Source organism: Electrophorus electricus, chromosome 24 (genome assembly GCF_041902795.1).
Source record: "Electrophorus electricus isolate QZ-2024a chromosome 24, ASM4190279v1, whole genome shotgun sequence".
NCBI lineage: Eukaryota > Metazoa > Chordata > Actinopteri > Gymnotiformes > Gymnotidae > Electrophorus > Electrophorus electricus.
The window spans coordinates 2,074,434-2,098,510 of NC_137520.1; the positions used below are offsets into that span (position 1 = coordinate 2,074,434).

At 41.3% G+C, this 24,077-nt stretch overlaps 1 protein-coding gene across 8 annotated transcripts in view; it reads left to right on the forward strand.

Moving 5' to 3' along the window:
• LOC145653427 (nuclear receptor coactivator 3-like) overlaps positions 1 to 16,134 on the forward strand; it is a 74,198-nt gene extending 58,064 nt beyond the window's left edge. For all 8 annotated transcript variants that reach the window (XM_081706769.1, XM_081706775.1, XM_081706771.1 and 5 more), the window contains 17 exons: positions 315 to 482; positions 2,702 to 2,788; positions 3,720 to 3,860; positions 3,942 to 4,089; positions 4,425 to 5,020; positions 5,180 to 6,261; positions 6,565 to 6,676; positions 7,447 to 7,638; positions 7,898 to 8,119; positions 8,412 to 8,517; positions 8,799 to 8,970; positions 9,235 to 9,564; positions 10,158 to 10,274; positions 10,623 to 10,872; positions 11,344 to 11,521; positions 12,925 to 13,084; positions 13,321 to 16,134. In XM_081706769.1, coding sequence (XP_081562895.1) covers positions 315 to 482; positions 2,702 to 2,788; positions 3,720 to 3,860; positions 3,942 to 4,089; positions 4,425 to 5,020; positions 5,180 to 6,261; positions 6,565 to 6,676; positions 7,447 to 7,638; positions 7,898 to 8,119; positions 8,412 to 8,517; positions 8,799 to 8,970; positions 9,235 to 9,564; positions 10,158 to 10,274; positions 10,623 to 10,872; positions 11,344 to 11,521; positions 12,925 to 13,084; positions 13,321 to 13,332 — 4,073 coding nt within the window. In that variant the 3' untranslated portion in view covers positions 13,333 to 16,134. The remainder of the gene's footprint in view (positions 1 to 314; positions 483 to 2,701; positions 2,789 to 3,719; positions 3,861 to 3,941; positions 4,090 to 4,424; positions 5,021 to 5,179; positions 6,262 to 6,564; positions 6,677 to 7,446; positions 7,639 to 7,897; positions 8,120 to 8,411; positions 8,518 to 8,798; positions 8,971 to 9,234; positions 9,565 to 10,157; positions 10,275 to 10,622; positions 10,873 to 11,343; positions 11,522 to 12,924; positions 13,085 to 13,320) is intronic.
• The last annotated feature ends 7,943 nt before the right edge of the window (positions 16,135 to 24,077 follow it).

Below are 24,077 nucleotides of genomic sequence, written 5' to 3' on the forward strand. Positions count from 1 at the left end.
TAACCATGGTGGGTCTAACTCTGGTGGGTCTAACCCTGGTGAGCCTAACCCTAGAGTGTCTAACCCTTGTGTGTCTAACCCTAGTGCAGCAGTGATGTGTGTAAATCTAGTTCTGTAATCCTTAATAAACATCGCTTAAACATTTAAAGCATATGCACTTATACACATACTGCTTGCATGTATATATGAAACTCAATTCATACAAATGTATATATGAAACCCCATTTATATAACCCCATTTATATAACCCCATTTCACCATGCTTGTCCTCCACCCCTACTGTCTTAACCCCAAGCTTCTCCTCAACCCCCCAGTAAATGGCGTTTCATGGGCAGCTGAGGTCCCTCGCCAGAAGAGTCACACCTTCAACTGCCGTATGCTGGTGAAGTTTGTTGCTGAAGAGGCCGGTGGGAGCCCGCGCTATGAGACCATGCAGTGTTTTGCCCTCACGCAGCCCAAGGCCATGATAGAAGAGGGAGACGGTATGGCCACACTATGATTTCCTTGGGCATCATTTCCAGACAGCCACAAGGGGGCATTTCTTTGGGTACCATTTCTGTAGTAATAAGTCTTATGTTGAGCACAGGGTGTTTTCACCCTAGAGCTTTTTTTTTGACCCAAGACTACTTACTGTAAGAGTTCAATATGTTTAGTCAAGTGTGAAAGTTGGTTTCAAATGGTCTGATCTCTGCTCCACCTGAAATCGTTGGACTGGAGTTCACTTCAAATGAACTCTGGTGCAGTCTGCTATACGTATGCTGTACGTACCCTGCCCTCAGTGCAGTGTGTGGGTTGGCACGTTGCATCCTTTTATTGTGTGACTAAATCAACGTCACTTCTGTTACATGGCCCCGATTGGTGGCAAAACAGACAGGGCTGTAACAGTCCTAAGAGGAAATATGTGTGTGTATGAGGCATGTGTAAAATAGCCAAGGCTGAGACCAACACCAGTAACCTCTGCGTTTATCAATTTACTTGCACCAATAAAATCAGTGGTGAGAGCATATAGTTCAAAGCATAAGAACAATTCTAGTGAGTTGACCATAAAGTACGGGTGGACGCTGTGGACGATGACAAAGAGACAAAAATAATAAAACAGCTTCCCTGCCACCTGCATGCCTTTCCTGGTCAACACTGCAATGAAGTGGCACCCGCCCCTAGTCTACCACATCTATACATTGAAATCACCTGTAACCATGTTACCTGACTTTTCCACACCAACAGATAGGGGAAACATAAAAGCAATCTCGTAAGTAAACTAAACAGTATTGTTCGTACACTGTCACAAGACTTTAGTAATAACTCAAAGCATGCCCCGAATCAGCTCCGCCCCGCATACTTTTGCAGGAGATCCGCCTTTAAAGCAGTAGTCCTGCGTCCATCTCGGCCCACAAGGCGTCTTATTGGTTTACCTGTAACAGGGAAAAGCAACCAATATAAAGCACACCAACGTGCACACCTGGCATGTAACACTTCCCTTTTCGAATTTTGTGAAAGGACTGCAGAGTATTTGATATAAATGGTTTTAACTGTAGTGTTTTCTGAACATTAATGATTAAAAGTAATATGTTCAAATGTACATATCCATTCACTCACACACATGATGACCCAGTTAACACAATGTGGGGAACAGGTTATTTGCCTTCTAGTGAGAGAATTAAAGGAAACATAATCACTTCTTAGCACTGTTCACTGGCATTGACTCGCGACCAGTGATATATTAATCCATTCTTTAAAAAAGTATATTGCTTCCTGTTTGGCCATGAAGTAAAAGAGGTTCAGGGTTCAGTTAAGGAGAAAGAGCAGAGAAACCTGACAGAAACAGAGCCAGAGAGGAGAAAGAGTGACTAAACAATAACGCACTCGCCTTCTCTACATCCATGAAGTTAACCACTCTGTGGCTTTAACATAATGAAACTAACTACATGAAAAACAAAAAATGATTGTTTGTAGATAGCCTTTTATAAGGTGGATTGGAAAATTTGAATAAGAAGAGAATAAGCTAACTTGACTGTCATATATATATATATTTTTGGCTAGACAGAAGAACCATGTTGTAATTATCATCAGACTGCATTGGTTTTAAGCAGAGGTCACCGGAAGAGAGACTCATGGTATAGGTAGTCACTCGGCTCACTTACTGCCTGGTGTGTGTGTGTATAAAACACATTATATAAATATATTATCATTATATACGTATATTAGTATATTATATAGATATAGTGAGTATGTCATCTCATTAAGAGACATGCTGTATAGCATATATACATCACCCAAACTACTGAACCACAGCTCTACAGTGGTCTTTGTTTAAATAACTTTGGATTGTTACTGATATCGGGAGACATTCAAATGCAAGGTGTCAGTATCATTCCAACTCTAAAAATAATGAAGTTAAACAGACAAAGGTAGTACCGAATATTTTGCAAACCTGCACACAGAAAAGTAACATATGGAAGTGTGCAACTGATTTATGTTGTGGAGTTCTTCTGTTTGAAAGCATCCAGCGATAGTGAGCCCCTAACCCCAAATGAGCCCAGGATCTATCTTGGGTATTTGAAGAGTGTCTGGTTATAATAGGGTTATGTGGTTTGTGTGTATGTCTTTGGTTATAAAGGGGTTATGTGATGTGTGTGTGTGTGTGTGTGTGTGTGTGTGTGTGTGTGTGTGTGTGTGTGTGTGTGTGTGTGTGTGTTCTAAGACCTGCAGTCGTGTATGATCTGCGTTGCACGACGTGTGACTGCTGTGGAGAGGACAGAGAGCTTCAACACCAGACATGAGCTCTCAGGTTAACCACACACACAGTGCAACATATCAAAACATGCGATCCCACGTTAGGGTTAGAGTTTGGGTTAGTTGGGGTTATGGTTACGGTTAGGGTTTCCACTGTTATTATGCTTGTACTCTTCAATTAAAGTACATAGTGCACCCTTAATCAGGTAGCCACAATATTTCTCCCAAAGACAATAATAATTTACTACATATCCTCAATTTAGCTATAACATTTTAAATGACAATTTTATTAAGTAAATCTGTACAATTTCCCGTTGCTGGTATAATTGAATAGCAGTGACTTTTCCAGTCGGTTTTGGCCTTTTTCCTCTGATCTCTTCAGCAGGTTATGAAAGCAAATAGTTTTACTGTGAAATGACAATATGATCTGTGATTTTCTGATTAGGTCACTGAAGAGGTTTTCCAACTGAAAATGTCCCATTGTTTGTGTAATTAAATCCCATCTGTGGTTCTTCTTTACATATTTATTAATGCTGTATAGAAGCTGTAGATCACAGACTCACACCAAGGTTTCACTATAGCACATTGCAGTGAACCAAGTTTAGAACTACATTTAATTTAGACTTTAGTCTGTTTGATCAGGCTGGGATCAGATTAAGCCAGCATTTGTTATACTTAATAATCTCTAATGAAAACAATTTGAATAGCATTCTTCCCCATAATAGTAATAGCAACAATAACAATGGAAACAATGAAAGAAAGGCTTATTCTTCATATGTTGCATTATATTATGATGTAAATTTCAATACAATCATTGAAATTTATATATCATTATATATCATTGTTATCATTGCATTATATATTACAATTTCATAATCAGCCTAGTAATTGAACATAAACTCCTTCCACCTGCTTTTACATTGGATCTGCCTAAGCCCTCATTCAGCCTGTACATTCATTGAAACTTTTTGTTGTTGTTCAAATAGGTAAGTTGATTCAGATAGACCAGAATTCCCTGCGCGCTTCCATGCGTCCTGGCTGGGAGGACCTCCTGAGACGTTGTATTCAGATGTTTCTGCAGCACAGCGATGGGCAACCCTGGTCCCATAAACGCCACTACCATGAGGGTACGTGCAATGCAGCCAGTATTCCTCCCCCAGAGTCATATCAGTCCTGAATCTGATCTCTCCTGCTCTATGCCTCACTAGCCTTCCTCCAGGGTCATGCGGAGACACCCGTGTACAGATTTTCATTGTCTGATGGCACCCCGGTCACAGCACAAACCAAAAGCAAACTTTACCGCAACCCACTGACCAATGAACCACAAGGATTTGTATCAACCCACCTGCTGCAGAGGTGAAGACTCACTCATACACTCCCAAACCCTGTAAAAATAGCAGACATACACTACAGAGGTGTAGACTCACTCAAACACTCCCAGATCCTGTAAAAAAAAACAGCATTTTGTTCATATTTTTAATTTTTGATATTTTTACTTATTACCTTTACACTAATAATTGCATTGCATAATGCATTGTCGGAAATCTATATATGTATGTTATTTATATGTAGTTATATATATGTATGTGTACATGTCTATGTATGTAACAAGGTATAAATGTTTGCTACATTTGAACATATTGATCCATCACAAAAGAACAATAATAAGAGTTCTTCTTGCATATTTACAGAGAGCCCAATGGTTGTCGTGCTAACCAAAGTGGAGGCATGATGCAAGCTGGCATGAGACAGCAGGCTATGAGTGGTGTCAACCCCAATGCCCAAATGAACATGGGTCCGAGTGGAGGCATGGGCATGGCTAACATGGGAGGAATGGGCATGAACCGGGGTTATGACATGGGTCCCATGGGTCACATGGGTGGTGGATCAATGTATGGGGGCAGTGGAGCCAACATGGGCAACCGAATGATGCAGATGAACCAGATGAATCAGATGAATCCAATGAACCAGATGAGTCAGATGAATCAGATAAATCAGATAAACCAAATGAACCAGATGAATACAATGAATCAAATGAGTCAAATGAACCAAATGAATCAAATAAACCACATGAATCAAATAAATCCAATGCATCATTCCAGTCCTGGGATGCAGCATCCACACCACCACCAGCAGCCGCCGTTTCAGGCCAGCGGTAGCTACGGACTTGGCGGTATGAACAGCCCTTCCCAGGGAAGTCCTGGCATTAATGGACCCCAGCAGGGCCTCCTCATGTCTCCCCGCAACAGAGGGAGTCCCAAAATGTCCTCCAGCCAGTTCTCTCCAGGTGAGTGAGGAACAGAGGCATTCACTTGTAAATGAGAGCCTTGCTGGTATGATTTCGTTGGCTTAGGATTGTATATCAGTATTTTGTTCACGTCTGCTCTCCGTGATGGAGGTTTCTCTGTAACGTAATATTGTGTGTGTCTGTGTGTGTGTATATCAGGCATGCACTCCCCTATGGGTCCAGGCAGTGTGGGTGGAGGAGCTGGTGGAGGAGGTAACGGCTCCTTTTCTAGCAGCTCTCTCAATGCTCTCCAGGCCATTAGTGAAGGTGTGGGCACACCGCTCCCCTCTAGCCTGACCTCCCCACCCCCAGCCCACAAACCCGACAGCTCCCCCAGCATGCACTCCTCCTCACAGCCCAACCAGCCCAAACCTGGACATGCTGACTCCAAGAGCCCAGCAGGAGTCTTCGGTATTGGAAGTGGAGACCATCACCCCCTGCATCTCCAGCAGCACCATGGTCACACCCATCAGGCCGAGGGCAGTGGCATGGACCGTCCCGACAGTCAGGCTGCTGGAGCTGGAAAACATCACGGGGAGGGAAGCAGCGAGGCAGGAGCGGCGCCCTCTGAGCCTTCCAGGAGGGTTCCAGATGGCAAGGGCCACAAAAAGCTTCTGCAGCTTCTCACCTCACCTACTGAGGAACTGGGGCTAGGAGTGGGAAGCGCACCCCCTGGACCTCCCACAGCCACCAGTGTGTCAATGGCCTCTGAAGGCAAAGAATCTGCCTGTGTCACGAGTCCGTCCTCGAATAGTGTGTCCTCTTCCACCAATCAGAACCAAGTTCATGGAACAGCGGGCGTGTCTGGAGCTCTAGGCTCCTCCCACTACACAGCATCCCTGCAAGAGAAGCACAAGATCCTTCACAAGCTGCTCCAGAATGGGAACACACCTGATGAAGTGGCAAAAATCACTGCAGAGGCAACTGGCAAGGTGACCCTGGGCCAGGAGACAGGTACTGGGGTAGGAGAGGTAGGTCCAGCCAGTGCGGGTGTGGGAGGTGCCACAGCAGGAGCTCCACCTGAGGCCAAGCAGGAGCAGCATAGCCCCAAGGAGAAGAAAACCCACGCTCTGCTCCACTACCTCCTCAACAAGGATGACTCTAAAGAGCCTGCCGATGGCAAGCCAAAACCTGAAGATGTGGAGAGTAAAAGGGTAGCTGGAGGAAACATTGGCACCCCCCTCAACAGAGTAGCCCACGACAACATGGAGAACAAGATCAAGGCTGAGCCTCCTGATGAGGTGAGAACTTTACACACTGTTTGAAAGAATGCTGGAGTTGGAAACCAATGAACATAGTACAGTTTCATCTATATAATATTCTTGATCATTGATAACAAAGTTGAATAATATTTTTTAATATATTTCAAAACCTCTGATGAAAAGCTCCTAGACTACACCAGATGGTATAACCTAAAGTAAAGCCCTTAATTTTGCATTCATCTTGTATATCTGCCAATATTTTTCATATAGTAGTTTTTCATATGTTCACATAACTGTTAAGTGTATTATGGTATGGGAGCAGGGTTTGTGTTTTTACTGCAGCTGGACACCATCCTGGGAGGCCTGAGAAGCTCTGGCGCAGACATCCCAGAGCAGGGAGATGTAGGGGGTGTGTCTGACGTAGAGAGTAAGGCGCACTCCTTCGATGACGATGGTAAAACAATTCTACTGCTAAATAGAGTGGAATGGAATTTGCTAAGTAGTTACCCTGCGATTATTTTAATCAAGTCTACAGTTTTTAGATTTTAGAGGCTGCCACAGTGCCCGACATTATGTCTGACATCACGCCTGACATCACATCCAACACCATGATCGAATTTGCACACTGCATTTGATTCTTATAGGTGGCTATGAGATAATTAATCCTAACCCTAACCCTAGGCTGCTATGAGATAATTAACCCTAACCCTAACCCTAGGCTGCTATGAGATAATTAACCCTAACCCTAACCCTAGGCTGCTATGAGATAATTAACCCTAACCCTAGGCTGCTATGAGATAATTAATCCTAACCCTAACCCTAGGCTGCTATGAGATAATTAACCCTAACCCTAACCCTAGGCTGCTATGAGATAATTTACCCTAACCCTAACCCTAGGCTGCTATGAGATAATTAACCCTAACCCTAACCCTAGGCTGCTATGAGATAATTAATCCTAACCCTAACCCTAGGCTGCTATGAGATAATTAACCCTAACCCTAACCCTAGGCTGCTATGAGATAATTAACCCTAACCCTAACCCTAACCCTAGGCTGCTATGAGATAATTAACCCTAACCCTAACCCTAGGCTGCTATGAGATAATTAATCCTAACCCTAACCCTAGGCTGCTATGAGATAATTAACCCTAACCCTAACCCTAACCCTAGGCTCCTATGAGATAAATGAAATGGCTGATGAACCAGTCCTCTTCCTTATCTCCCAGGAACGAGCAGCCCTGGAATGGGGCCGGGGCCACGGGCATCCTTCCACAGGGCTATGCCAGTGGATGCCAAGCCGTCTGGTGGCGTGGGGCTCTCCACCCGGCGCAGTGCCCCCTGTCCTATACCCATAAAACAGGAGAGCCTGGATGGCCAGCGCACGATGGCAGGTCCTGACAGTTACCATGGGAACATGGGTATGTGGATGCAGAGTACTGCAGCAACAAATCAAGCTTGTCTGTTTCTGCTCCTCTTTGCCTGTCGGATGGTGGATAGATTTTGGGGTCAGTTTGGTCCTTTTGGCTGATCAGGAGTAAGGACGTACGTGGTGCTTAGAAAATCTTGGATTGTCATCGAAAGCTGTGCTTTGTGAGACGTACCTGGAGAGATTTAAAGTCTAATACATTAAAACATTAGAAAACCAATCAACATACTGGTTTTATTTGTCCTCCTCAGGAATTATGAGCAGAGGAATGGGGGTTCCAGAGCGATCTCCCATGGGTGGGCCGGGGGAATGGGGCATGTCTTGTTCCAGTGCCAGCCCCGTGGGTGCTGCCACACACACCTCCACGATCCGCCCTGGCATGGACGCCTACAGCTCTAAAGGCGTGATGGTCAACAGGTCTAACGCTGGTCCTGCGACCAGGTCCATGTTGCAGCAGCAACTAATGGACATGGGTATGTGTGCTCAGACAGGAAACAAAGTTTTGATGATATCAGGGTTAGATGGGACACAGCAAAGTGTTAAACCAGAGGCTTTTAGTTCCCAACTTTAAAATAAATGTCCTGTAGTCACCCAACTCCCAACCTCAAAATACTTAAATGTCCTGTAGTTAACAAAACAGTTCATTTATATGATGGGAAACTTTATCATTGCCGCTGACCTCTCGGTGTAAAGGGACACCTATGTGTATAAAGATTTTAAAAAGACCACCAAGTCTTAACTATATATGTATTTAAATCCCTTCAGGTTCCACTGATATGAGTATGGTCATGGGTCCATTTGTCCAACAGCAGTGTCCAGACAGTCAATCTCCCTCTTGGCCAGACAATGTTGTGGGAATAGACAACAACAGGTCATTTACCTTCCTGCCTGACATTACAGTATGCGTCCACTGATGATACCAACTGACACTGCTAGGTTTCCTCTAATTGGATATATGTATGTTAAGGATGTAATAATATTGAAAATAATAATACAATTTATTTATATAGTGCTGCTTTAAAACTAAGGTTTTTGTAAAGTGCTTTGCAGAAACACAACTTCCAAAAATACTGATAAGTGTGAGAAAATGATGGGGTGCATGTGCGTATATATGCGTGTGTGTGTGTGTGTGTGTGTGTGTGTGCTCTCTAGGCGTCAATTTGGCAGTGCACTGGATGAGCTGCTACTACCGCCCTCCACGTCCGAGGGACAGAGTGATGAGCGTGCTTTGTTAGACCAGCTGGACTCACTGCTCAACAATACAGATGTCATGGCTCTAGAGGAGATAGACCGCGCCCTTGGCATCCCCGAGCTCATCAACCAGGTCAGCCTATAGACACACGGCACCTGTGGACTATACGTAACGTGGAACTAGTTATTATAGTTATAGTCAAGTGTCTTTCAGATGCTACTCGATGAACCATTAAAGAATCACAATATGGCAGATTCTCTCTATGTGCACCTCTATTCATTCCTCCTCCCTTCTTCTCCTCTCTCTCTCGCGTTCTCTCTCGCCCCTACCTTATCTTTCTCTCATTTTATTCTTCACTCTGTTTTTCTCCCTGTCTCGTTTTCCCCCTCTAATCAGGGCCAGGGTGGAGAGCTTCCACCAGAGCCTTTCCCAGGGCAGGATGTCTCCATGGTGATGGAGCAGAAGCCCATGTATCCACAGGGTTACCATGCCCCTCCACCATCCATGTCCTTCCCCTCCGGCTATGGGGGCAACCCCATGCAGGGTCAACCCCCGCCTGGAGGCTACAACCCAATGCTCACCCAGCAGGGCAGTTTTCCCGGGATGGGGGCCATGGGTCCAGTGGGGGGTGTTGGACAGCCCCGTGCTGGAATGATGAGACCCAGGATGATGGGCGCAACAAAGCCCACCAGACTGCAGCTGCAACAGAGGCTCCAGGGTCAACAGGTGAAGCACAGAAACATACACAGTATTTTGTTCTTGCTGTACATGCACCATAAGGGATGTTCACAGGTTATGGAAAATACGAACTGACATTTCTGACAGTATTTCTGAAAATCTTAAACAAACAAACAAAAAACCAGTTTTATCAATTTAGTTAAATAGTTAGACTACATGGTAAAGTTAGACTACCTGCTATCTGTTAGACTACATGGTAAAGTTAGACTACCTGCTATCTGTTAGACTACATGGTAAAGTTAGACTACCTGCTATCTGTTAGACTACATGGTAAAGTTAGACTACCTGCTATCTGTTAGACTACATGGTAAAGTTAGACTACCTGCTATCTGTTAGACTACATGGTAAAGTTAGACTACCTGCTATCTGTTAGACTACATGGTAAAGTTAGACTACCTGCTATCTGTTAGACTACATGGTAAATGTTATAACAGGCAGTAGTAACATTTGACAGCCTCACCAGGAAGCGGTGATTATGAATAAGGACTTTCAGCAGCAGCACATGGAGCATCCAGGGCAGGTGCCTGTTGGAGGAGGTGCAGCCTTGCCTGATCACAGTGCCACTGTTGTGTCTTGCCCAGTTTTTGAGCCAGTCTCGGCAGGGCATGGCCATGAAGATGGACAACCCTGGAGCAGGAAACCCTGGAGCAGGAAACCCTGGAATACGACCTGCTATACAGCCAGGAATGGGAGGACAGGTAAGCAATTTCCCCACCCCACCCTCCCACACACACGCACACACACACACACACGCACACACACACACACACATACACACACACGCACACACACACACGCACACACATACACACACGCACACACACATGCATCCACAAACACACACGCACACACACACACACACACACAAACACATGAGCATGCACACACACGTGTTTGTGTGTATGTGTTCGTGTGTGTGTGTGTGTGTGTGTGGATGTGGGTTTGTGTGTTGGTTGGTGTGTATTTGTGTGTGTGGGGGTGTGTGTGTGTGTGTGTGTGTGGGTGTGGGTGTGTGTGATTTCCTCACTCTGTATCTCTCTCTACAGCCTGGCTTTCTGAATGCTCAGATGCTGGCCCAGCGTAGTAGGGAGATGTTCACCATGCATATGCGCAGACACAGAGTGATGATGCTCATGCAACAGCAACAACAAGCAGCAGCTGGAGGCTTCAGCCCTCCGCCCAACGTTACCGCACCCACGGGCATGGATGGAGGCATGGGTGGAGGCATGGGTGGAGGCATGGGTGGAGGCATGGGTGGGCCTGCACAGCAGCAGTTCAGCTATGGGGGAAACTATGGTAAGGAAAGCCTAAGAGCTGTAACGGTTTAGTCCAAAACATAAAATATTGCCACTACTGAATGAGAGCTAATAGCCACCAAATAGAATTATGAAAATGACATCTTTTCAAGTTAGAATTATGCAAATTACAAATGTGATGATTGGTGGCTGCTAGTTTCTTATTAGATTGTATGAGCAAGCTGGTCATCAGGTTCCAAGCTGGCCTTATACGAGAATGGAGTAGTAGAGTTATCACAGCATTTTTCATCCAACAGTAGTAGTTGCTCAGAATGTCAGGTCATTTATAGTTGTCTTGTGAAATTGTCATTTTGCTTTTTCCACATTAGTGGTCTCTATAGATGCATATAGATTTTCAATACCATGTTATGTCATTTGATGTGTAAGGACTTGATGTGCATTTGTATACCTGCGTCTGTGCAGAGCTGCATCATGCAGCATAAATCTGTCTTACTCCACTGTCCATCCAAAGGCATGGGTCAGCACACAGACCCTTCATTTGCTCCAGCTGGAGGCAGTCCACCCACCGGCATGATGGGCACTCGCCTTGCACCACAGCAGAGCCCCATGATGCAGCACCCCCAGGGAGGGCTCATGTACCAGACACCAGACATGAAAGCATGGCCTCAGAGTGGAATAGGCCGCAACAGGTGAACAATTTCATCTATTCAAATTATTTTGAATCTATTCAATTTTAAGAGACTTCTGAGAAGCTAAGACATTGTTTCTACAGTTGCATGAGTTAGAATTCATTGCTGCTGGCCAAATTAAGTTGACAGTGATGCCACTTCTATGTGTCCATGAATTGGCTGTTGTTTGACTGTCTCATGTTAGTTTAACAGTTTAGCATGTCTGTTGTTTGACTGTCTCCTGTTAAACAGTTTACCATGTCTGTTGTTTGACTGTCTCATGTTAGTTTAACAGTTTAGCATGTCTGTTGTTTGACTGTCTCATGTTAGTTTAACAGTTTAGCATGTCTGTTGTTTGACTGTCTCCTGTTAAACAGTTTACCATGTCTGTTGTTTGACTGTCTCATGTTAGTTTAACAGTTTAGCATGTCTGTTGTTTGACTGTCTCATGTTAGTTTAATAGTTTTGCATGTCTGTTGTTTGACTGTCTCATGTTAGTTTAATAGTTTTGCATGTCTGTTGTTTGACTCGTGTTAGTTTAATAGTTTTGCATGTCTGTTGTTTGACTGTCTCATGTTAGTTTAATAGTTCTGCATGTCTGTTGTTTGACTGTCTCATGTTAGTTTAATAGTTTAGCATGTCTGTTGTTTGACTGTCTCGTGTTAGTTTAATAGTTTAGCATGTCTGTTGTTTGACTGTCTCATGTTAGTTTAATAGTTTAGCATGTCTGTTGTTTGACTGTCTCGTGTTAGTTTAATAGTTTAGCATGTCTGTTGTTTGACTCGTGTTAGTTTAATAGTTTAGCATGTCTGTTGTTTGACTGTCTCGTGTTAGTTTAATAGTTTAGCATGTCTGTTGTTTGACTGTCTCATGTTAGTTTAATAGTTTAGCATGTCTGTTGTTTGACTGTCATGTTAGTTTAATAGTTTAGCATGTCTGTTGTTTGACTGTCTCATGTTAGTTTAATAGTTTAGCATGTCTGTTGTTTGACTGTCTTGTGTTACTTTAATAGTTTTGCATGTCTGTTGTTTGACTGTCTCATGTTAGTTTAATAGTTTAGCATGTCTGTTGTTTGACTGTCTCATGTTAGTTTAATAGTTTAGCATGTCTGTTGTTTGACTGTCTCATGTTAGTTTAATAGTTTAGCATGTCTGTTGTTTGACTGTCTCATGTTAGTTTAATAGTTTAGCATGTCTGTTGTTTGACTGTCTCGTGTTACTTTAATAGTTTTGCATGTCTGTTGTTTGACTGTCTCATGTTAGTTTAATAGTTTAGCATGTCTGTTGTTTGACTGACTCGTGTTAGTTTAATAGTTTAGCATGTCTGTTGTTTGACTGTCTCGTGTTAGTTTAATAGTTTAGCATGTCTGTTGTTTGACTGTCTCGTGTTAGTTTAATAGTTTTGCATGTCTGTTGTGTCTCCAGTTCATATCTGCAGCAGGCATTTGGACAGCAAGGCTCTGGTGGGCAGTACGGGGCCATGATGATGAACGGAGGCTTAGGAGGCGGAGCCAGTGCCAACACTGGCCACATGGGCCAGATGAACATTGGCATGATGGGTAGGATGTCCATGGGCCCAGATCAGGTGAGCCAAACCATCATTTCATACTGCATAGTTTTACTGTATAATTTCTCTAATTTTTTGTCACCAGTGAAAAAGGTGGAGAATGTGCAGCAAAATTGGAAAAAAAAGCTTTACTAATGGTGCTTTGTGTTGTGTTTAGCAATGAGTGTTTCATGTTCATGGGAGAGGAATGAAACTGGTGTTAAATGTGTTTTAACCAGAACCCATGTTGTTACTCTCTGGCTTTGTTTTCACAGAAATACTGCTAAAAAGGAGGGCCAAGCACTTCAAACAAACTGGGGTTGCTCTCACTTCAAGGGAAATGGCCAGATCTGTCTCACATACACACACAAATACACAAAATAACTGCACATATAAAGCTCATACACAATGTGAGCACATGCCACACATGCCAACAAACTAGCATAAACAAAAGACTGAAATTGAGTGTATGATTAGTACCATAATCTTCAGAATTGTGCTCAGAGTTGCCCTGTTTATATGTGCAGTTAGTTTTTTTCTTTAATAATGTTGAATCCTGACACTTTGCTGCACTGGAATTGGAACAAAGCGTGATGATAAGAGGACAGTGAAAAAGGTTTGAAATAGTCCATGTTGAACACGCAAGACAAATTCTCCTTACCAGTTTTCTGAATGTATATCTTGTTGTGTTGACAGATTGGATGTAGAATCACAGTCTGTCTTGTTAAAGGTACTGCAAGATAAAGAACTATTCAGCTGGGATTGCACTTTAGTGGGAGAACGAAGCTGATTTACAGCAACAAGATTGATACAATATTTTTCTTGGTCATTCTAGCCTTACCGAAAGCATAATGTGTACAAAAGGGTCTTTTACAGTTCTAGATGTCCTCTCTGCAGAGAAGCAGCAATGATGGTTCAGAAGTGATTATGAAACTACATATGCAGATTTAAGCAATAATCTGACCCTCTGGATTTTTCACATGAGCAGGATACAGCTTCTTAGAGTAAAGGTACTGCAGTATTAGGAGTGATGTCATAAGCCCCCCCCCCCCCCCCCCCCGGTTTGTCTGTGAATAGGATTTGTAAATAAATTTCAAATGTACTATATCTGCTTTTTGTAGGTCACATACCATTTTTGCACAGATTGTCAAGCTTGGTATTTAAAATATGATTTTCCTATTGCACATTATAGGTCAATACAGCTTTTATTTTCAGTATTTCAAGGGGGGGGGGGTTGGGTGGTCATTGAGGTGAGATTATTATTATTATTATTATTATTATTATTATTATTACTACTACTACTACTACTACTACTACTACTACTACCAAGTTTTTTTTAACTTAATACCACTTTTTATTCTTTCAAAGAGCACTTTTTTTAATTATTATTTCTAGAGCAAACCACACAAATCTGTGGGGTTCCTATTGCTAAAGGTAGTATTATGAATCTCTTTAAAAAAAACCTCTACATTATTCCTTACAATGATGCATATTAAATTGTTAGTAAAGTTATATTCTTATATTTTTATTAAGCTGATTGGTGGCAGCAGCATTGAAAGTAGATAATGTAAACCTGTCGAATATGATTCACAATACAGGGACCTTTTTGGCTTTGGCTATGTTTTGTCATCTAGAGGTCCTGCACTACAGTTTGAATTTAAAATATAACAGTGTGACAGGAACTGTGGCACCATTGCCACTGTTTCTGATTGGCCTTTTGTTATTTTATGACTGAGTTTTACATCCCTTTTGTTTTTACTTATATATAAGTTTATACTTGTTTTTACTTATATATGTCTTATTTCACCATGTTTTATACTTCTTGTTTTCTGCCTTTGCTCATTTATGTTTACAGCTGTTTACAAATCTACCTTTAATCACTTGCGTAATCCAAAGATTTTTGTTGTCCAGTTTATGCTGGTTCAGTGCCACTGTTGACATACACTTTTCATTATGTAGTGTTGTGGAGGTCCTACACATCTGATTACGTAGTCGTGTGGAGGTCCTATACATCTGATTACGTAGTCATGTGGAGGTCCTATACATCTGATTACGTAGTCATGTGGAGGTCCTATACATCTGATTACGTAGTCATGTGGAGGTCCTACACATCTGATTACGTAGTCGTGTGGAGGTCCTATACATCTGATTACGTAGTCATGTGGAGGTCCTATACATCTGATTACGTAGTCATGTGGAGGTCCTATACATCTGATTACGTAGTCATGTGGAGGTCCTATACATCTGATTACGTAGTCATGTGGAGGTCCTATACATCTGATTACGTAGTCATGTGGCGGTCCTATACATCTGATTACGTAGTCATGTGGAGGTCCTATACATCTGATTACGTAGTCATGTGGAGGTCCTATACATCTGATTGCGTAGTCATGTGGCGGTCCTATACATCTGATTACGTAGTCATGTGGAGGTCCTATACATCTGATTACGTAGTCATGTGGAGGTCCTATACATCTGATTGCGTAGTCATGTGGAGGTCCTATACATCTGATTATGTAGTCATGTGGAGGTCCTATACATTTCATTACATAGTGTTGTGGCGGTCCTATACATCTGATTACGTAGTGGTGTGGAGGTCCTACGCACTCTTAATCACCTTCTTTGCAAAATGTGAAAAAAAAAAATTTGTTCTTTTTTGGCCAGTAGAAAATTATTGATGACATTTGAATTATGTTTTAATGAAGCTATTGAAAGATTTTATTTCAGATATTTTGTTACAGATGGATTATTGATATTCTGAATATTCGTTTAATTATTTTTTCCTTCTTTTAACCTGTTGAATTCTGAGGACTACTCTTCATTCCACTATAGCTTGCTCTTTTTTCTTCTTTTGTACGTAATTAATCAAAATCTAATTCCCACCAAGACCTATGTTGTTCTTCGAGAAGAAATGAAGAAATACCATTAGATAATATCCCTGTGCAATTTCTTTCAAAAAAGGAAAAATAAATAGATTTTAAAAAAGTGACAAAGTAAACATGCTTGTTATCTTGATCAGGATGTAAATCATTGGTGCATCTTGTTTCTCGGTGTTAATATTAATGTAAATACAAATTTCTATTTAAACATTTTAGGGTGTTGTGTGCTCATTTTAAAACAGCAACAGCTTTCTGAATTCAAACCTACCTTCCTTTGGTAGAGCCATACATAAAAAGGTTTTAGCATCTGACAAAATCAAGAGAAAGCTTGATTTTAACCTAACCCTAGCTTTATTTTACAAACATAATACAACACACAAAATTATTTACAACAGCAAAGCAAGGCAGGTTTATTTATATAACACATTTCATACACAAGGCTATTCAAGGGTGCTTTACAATTGCACGTATAAAGGACAGTTGATTTTAATTGTAATTACATTTTTCTTTCTTTAATTAATGAAAATAATTTTAAAATGTTACAAACATGCAATTCTATTTTGTCACATTTAGCTTGAATTCTATGCTCTACTAGCTGATCAGTATCCGTGTAAGAGACCTGCTGGGTGTAGACTCTTTAAGCATGTATGTAATGTATTCTGTGCCTAATCCATACATTTATTTATAGTCTAGACATAGTGATGTATAGTCCAGTAGTAACACTTTAAACACAGTTGTGTAACTAACTGCAAGCCAGTGTAGATTTTTAGAACTGGAGTAATGTGCTGTTATCTTTTGACCTAGTTAAAACTCTCATAGTAGCACTCTGAATAAGCTGTATCACCCACAGAACATAACCCCTACTGCTTCTCATGGAAGAGACAGTGCAAATGTATAAAAAGTGATCACAAAGGTAAGCGCGTGTCTGAAACCCATCCCGCAAAAGAACATCCATCAAAGGCAATGGAGAACTTAGTTGGTTGTGGCGGAGCTGTGGTGGGCTATAGCAGGGGGCATCAGGGGGTGGTGGCGGGGAGCCATGGCAGCTGAGACAGGTTGAGGTTAAGTAACATCATGACATCAGGTGTAGCTGTACCTCAGCAAAAAGAGAATAGATTATAATAATTATTAGGCATGTCCAGGTATGAGGGTGTGTAAATTAGGGAACATGTTCAAAGATGGACTCCGGCAGATCTAGATATGGCAGCATAGCTAAAACGATAGAGCCAGAAGAAAACACAGGCATGAGGGCACCCTGGAGCATCAGCACTTTGCCGCTCTCTGTCAGCAAATGTGAATGACAAATGAGATAACATCTCAGTTTACCATAACTCAATGCCCAGATCCCAGATTTACACCTTTACCTAAGATGAGAAGTAGTGCCTGACTGTACAGAGGTTTTCAGCCTAGCCTTAAACATTGAGACTGTGTCTAAGTTTCAAACATTTACCGGAAGGTTATTCCATAGTGTTGGAAGCTTTATAGGAAAAGGCTCTGCCCCCTGTGGTAGATTTTCTTATTCTTGGTACTAGTAAAGAGCCTGCACCTTTTGATCTAAGCAGACGTGGTGGGTCATAATGCACTAGAATTTTTCACTAAGCTACTCTGGGGCAAGACCATTCAGTGCTTTGTAGGTCATTAGAAGTATTTTATTATCAATACAAATTTAGCTTTTTACAGGTTTCCTGCAAATTATGAGTACTCAAACATTTAGTAAACCTAGCTTTAGATGAAAGGTACGGGCAGTGTTCTGAGTGTCACTTACTTTAATACTAATTAGGTTTTTTACTTACTTTAATACTAATTAGGTTTTTCTAAGACACGTTTTTCTTGGTTTTCTGTATTTCTGCTTAGCTTTGGGACACTGTCAATATGATAAATATGGTATATCATTAGCTCCGATGTGAATGTTACTGGTGTCCATAAAGGCCTAGTTAATTTCACATGTCGCAAAATAGAGTCACCTATAACCAGGGCTTTTTCAACAAGCTTAAATGTATTTTGCTGAGTGGGGCAAACCTGTTGGACATGCAAATGAGAGGTGTGGTGCTTCTATGAGCGAGACGAAGCTCTGCTTTTTCGCTGTAACGTCACCTATTGCCCCACTTCGAGGGCTTAGTACTAAAGTTAAAGGTTCATTAACTTCGCCTAAGGCATCCAGAGTTCGTACTTCTAATTCCTTGATATGTCTTACACTTTCTAAGGTCTGGGTGCGCACATCTAGTGCTAGAATAGTCTCTGTCAGACTAGTAATGAATCTACACTTCACAGATAAATCTATCTCTAATGAAGAAGAATAGCTAAAGAACAGAAGTAGTCAAAGAAAAATGTTAATGTTTTTAGGTAGTTCTTTTGATAAAGTTTTTGATGATAGCGTAGTCTTCGATGTCTAGTGAAAGTTGCTAATTTTCAGGTAGAATGTAGATAAGTCTGGAGGCCCAAAGTACTGCAGTTTGGTGATAGCCAGTTTTAGAAGATGTGTTTGAGCACATGAAGTTTGGTGTGTCTAGACCAAAATGTTGGTGCACAGGCCTCATGAGTTTTTCACAGGCTTCTTAAACAGAGGCTGATCTACACAGATCCTTAGAAGGTCTGAAACTTGGCATCCTTCCTCAGGCCAAGTCCTACATTAAAGCCATCACACAACACCGCTTTGACCTGCATGTGGTCCTTAGTCAGCCTGAGGCCTGTCAGCCTGGTGATTTTGTTTAGTTATAGGGAGTTGGCTGCTTTATTGGGCTGTAAACAACATAAGTAATATTGGGCTGTAAACTGGATAAAAATGGTTCAATCTGACGTCGCACCAGACCCTCTTGAGCAGGACCCTTTTAAACACTGTGCCAAGTTTGGTGGACCCGCAGCCTGTTTGGCTTTGTCAGGCCAGATAACCTAATGGGACATGTCTGTACTAGGCAGGCTGCATAGGTAATATCAGTCTTTTAAAAAGGGGCTAAAAATGGACCAATGTCAGATCCTATCACACCCTCTTGACCAGGATGTCCCAATGAATCACAGCACAAGGTTTGGTGGGCCTGGCAGCCTTTCTGGCTTTGTCACGCAACCTTAATCGACCAATGTCAGATCTGACCAATCTCAGATCTGACCACACCCTTTGACAAGGATGTCCTCATGACCTCTTTTGCCAGGATTGTTGGTCCTGGCATCATGTTTGGCTTTGGCAAGACAGAAACCCTAGTTAGCCAATTTCAGAACTGACCACACTATCTTGAACTGGACATGGTCATGAACCACTGTGCCAGGTTTGGTTGAACTGGTGGCCTGATTGGATTTTGCAGGCTAGAAAACCTAATTGGCCAATGTCAGATCTGACCAAAGTTAGTGGGCAGTGGTTAAGGTACTTGACTAGTAATCAGAAGGTTGGTAGTTCAAGCACCACCGCTACCGAGTTGCCACTGTTGGACCCATGAGCTAAGCCCTTAACCCTCAATTGCTGAAGTTATCATAATTTCTTTAGATAAAAGCTTCAGATAAATGCCTGTCTTTGGCAGGTGAGAATCCATAAATGGCCGATGTCAGGAACTTAGCACAACCTTTTGATAAGGACAGCCTCATAATATAATATGCCAGGTTTGGTCCTAGAAGCATGTTTGACTTTGGCAGGCCAAAATACCTAATGGGACACGTAGGTAATTGGCAGACTGCATAGATATTATTAGCCTTTAAAACAAATAAAAATGGTCCAATGTCAGATCTGACTAGTCCATCTTGACGAGGACATCTTCATTTAGCGGTCCTGACAGTCTAATTATCTTTGGTAGAAACCCTTATGAGACACATAGGTAATAAGCTGACTGAATAGGTAACATCAGCCTTTAACACAGGGCTAACAATGGAAGTGTCAGCTCTGACCAGTCCATCTTGACCAGGATATCCTTCTGACCCATTCTGTCAGGTTTGGTGGAACTGGGAGCTTCTTTGGCTGTGCCATTCCTTGATTAGTATAAGCTCTTCGTCCTGGCCGACAGCTCCAGTGGCTACACATATAACTTCAGCATGTATGAAGAGAAGGCATGGAAACCGTCTGGAATTGGCCTAAGTTTTGTGCTGTGATCCATCTGATTTGTATAACTTCTCTAGGTAGAGGATACACAGTTTATGTTGACAATTTTTACACCAATTCACTGCTCTTCCATCACCTGCGAGGAATTGGTTTTGGGGCATCTGTGAGACCAGGATAGGGTTCCCAAGAACATCAGCTAATGCCCTGCCAAGAAAAGTAGTCCATGGTGACATGCAATGGACCAGGGATGGCCCGTTGCTGTTCATAAAGTGGAGGGACACACGAGATGTCACAGTGTGCTCCACTGTCCACAAAGTGTGAAATCAGTGCAGCGTTGGATCAATCAAAGTGGCACTTGGTCCACCCAATGGATCCCTGTACCGGAGCCTGTGTGGGCATACAACAAGTTCATGCGAGGAGTTGACTTGTCTGATGCCCTCATAAAGTACTTACTTCTCTGTAACGCAGAAGACCAGGCGCTGGTATGTGCAGTTGTTTCTTCAGTTTATTGACATTGCGGTGATGAACAGCTTCATTATCCATAAGGAGATGGCACTGGCAAGACAGCAGAAGCCTTCAACCAGAAGCACTTCAGGTAGGTGTTGTGTTTGGAACTGGCTGGTGCTGGGCAGCCACAGGAATCCCTGCAGGCAGAAGCTGTGAGCGCCTGCTCATCGCTTCCTCATGTCCAGGAGCAGAGGCCACAGGGGTGCTTCCCTGTTCCAGTTTGTGAGGTATCCACTGACATGCAACAGAAAGCCTCACATGAGAGGAGGAAATGTGTGCACTGCAAGATGAGAACAATGTTCATGTGCTGATCTTGCAGTGTTCAACTCTGCATAGATGCAGAACAGATGTGCTTGCTTCATAGATCTGCATAGATGCATGATCAGAAGTGCACTTAGAGACATTACATATTTGTACAGATTTGTAAATACTTTGAGGTTGCTGTGTTTTATAAGTTTGCTGTGTTCTATTTTTGCCTCCTAAAATCCAACCCCTCATCCACATCATAGGAGGTGCTAACAGCACATTGCATGCATAGTGTTTGCAATTGTTCTGGCTAATGGGGGCACGTCTGTGGACATGTTAATAGCATTTATGAACTGTTTCCTCTACAAGACTTTGAAGTCCAGTGTAGTGCTGGAAAGGTTTTGTGTACATTTTTACATTTTGGGTTGGATATTCATTTCCTTGAAGACATGGACTCTGAAATGGACTTTATCACAATAGACAAAAAAATATTGCACACTCTTGATATACAGTGACCGATGACTTTTTTGGATTTGGGCAGTATGGAGATGCCTGATGACACCAAGTTGAAAATTCTGTGTAGCTCCTGAATACTTTATTGTATCTGCTCCCAATTTCACTTTATTTATTTATTTATTTATTTATTTATTTATTTTTACAAGACCCTGGGAAATCAAAAAATTTACTGAATGGCCGATTTTACATCCCCAGCATCCACATACACATTGGATAATGCCAAAATAAAAGGCATTTTTTGTTCTTTTTTAAAAACTTTTTTTTTCTGTGTTTCATGTTACCAATTGGAACTGAAATGATGGAAATAAAAGCCTGGAGGTAAATGAATGCCTTTTACCAAGTGTCTACTTTAATTTACATCCTGAAGGGTCTTTATGCTATATGTAAAACTTTAGATAACAAGTGTTAAGGTGTTAATGTATAAATAGTTTTAAAACTATCTTAAAATTTGAAATTAAGAATGAATTCTTATTTGTAAGTACCAGAAGACACTTGCAGAGGAGGGGGAGAGGAAGAAAAATGACAAAGAAATAACAAAATACAACAAACAAGAAGAGTTAACCATCAGAAGCTCCTTGAATGGAACAGAATTATTATAAAATATATATATATATATATATATATATATATATATATATATATATATAAAGGTATTATTAAAATTGTCTTTAAGTAAGCCCTTAATAGCAGTTACACATGCAGATGTATCCAGCCTTTGGGTGCAGCCGACTGAAGTGACAACAGGATTTACTGTGGGCTTTACTGTGATGTAAAGGGAGGATGTCTTACTTGTCCACAGAGACTGTCTGCAATAACTGACTTAAAAAGGGGCGTGAGTATACAAGAAGAGTTTCATAAAGATGTATAAGAGAGTGGGTGTTTCCCCTTTCACATTCACACATGCTATTGGTGATGGCAGGATGGATGGCTCAGAATAAGGCCTCCATGCTCTGCACTGCATTCACATACTATCTCTCTTGTGTTTTTATTGAGAAGACATAGTGTCTAGAATCCTGAGTGTATAGTCAAAAATACTGCAAAAAATATCCGGAGTTAATGACATTTGTATTATTTCAATCTAGACAAACTAAACAAAGAAGAATGACTCCAACCAAACCAGTCTCTATGGAGCAATCTGATTCAGGTCATTGTAGCAGCATGTTTAATGTAGTGTTTTTGTTTAAAAATTAAGAAATGATGAAAAAAATCACCATTTTGAATGTTTGGTTGGGAGGTTAGAAAGTTTGGAGCTCAGTTTTGGTGCTCAAAAGCTCAGAACTGGTCATATTGTGATTTTGCTCTGCAATTTACTTTTGAGGCTCTATCCATTTTTTTCAGATTGACTATGAATTCATATCACCGGAGATCTGACCAGCCCTGGTCTGGACAGGAACACAGTAGATCAGATTTTACCACTCATGGTAAGAAAAAAACTATTTTCATACACTGTACATTATTTTATATTTATAAGCCCATAGGCTTACTAAGTAGTGCTTCAGAATGGATTTCCATATATAGGCTTGTCCATAATAAAATTTATTATTATATTTATTATTATATATGTATAGAGTAGGATTCTAAGCTTTAGTAAAATGTTTTATAAGATAGCCTGGATCTTTAATATTAATATTAATATTACTCTACCTATAATTGTCAAGCTTTGTTTTCCATGTGTACAGGACATTTTGATCTAAATTTTAGAAACTAGCATAAATTATTTATTTGAGTTTAATTCATTACCATTTTTTTAAAAAAACCTACCATTTTACATAAAGCCTGCCGGTGGGTTCCTCTTTCAAAACTGCCTGTTTTCATATACTGTAGAATGTATATGGAAGTTTCTCTTCTTGAAAACATAAAATTAAAATGTAACACATTATGCACTGAAAAAGTAAGAGTATTAACAAGGACAAGGAGGTATACAGACATTACACTAGTGTTCACATCATCACTGGCTTCCGGGAATGTTCAGAACCAATTTTAAGATATTGGTAAAATTGTAAAAATTGGATAGGTCCTTACATTACTGATATGCAGGAACAATACAGGCTTATTAGACACCAGATTAGTGGAGTCTGACCTAACAGCAGTCGCTAGAAAAAGAACTATACATGGTGAGGTAGCCTTCAGCTGTTACCCTGCAGTCAGCGGAAATAAAATGAGCTACGCACAGACTTTCAAAAACTGAAAACATGTTCTCCTGTGCCTTTCAGATCACTTAAGCTGTTTTAGATCTCAGGGACAGTTTTGCACTGCTATTCTATAGCTTTGATTTGATGCCCTTTATATATACAGTTCATCATATTTATTTTGCTTGAATTTATATCTCTTTAACTGTTCATTGTATTTCTTTGATTTTAGTTCAACTTTAATGATGTCTTCCTTTTAATGCATTTTGCTCTTTTAATTCATTTTTTTACATTTTATTGTTTAATTTGTTTACTTTTAAAATAAACTATATTTCACTTGAATCAATTGTTTCCCCCCCCCCCCCCCACCCCCATGAGACAGTGATGTGTGTGGACTCCTACGGGCTGGCACCCTTCCCTTGTGGAAGCACTGTGGCCCCCTCACGTGTTAGTGGTGCTGTAGAGGCACCGACCATAAAGATCCTTCAGCATCCCACAGGTGTGCTCCTTAGCAAATTACTATGAATGCTAAAGAGGGGAAAAAAAGAAAAAGCTAATTAAATGTATATTTGTAAGGTCTGGTGGTGGTACAGAGCCATCAGTCTTCTGCAGATGTGCTGATACTCTCTCAAGATTTTTAGTACTCTTTGTTGCTGGGGAAATCATAACCAAAACATCTTCATCCATGGTGTACAGTAATGGAAGCATCCAGTCTTCAGTTTCATGCCATATGT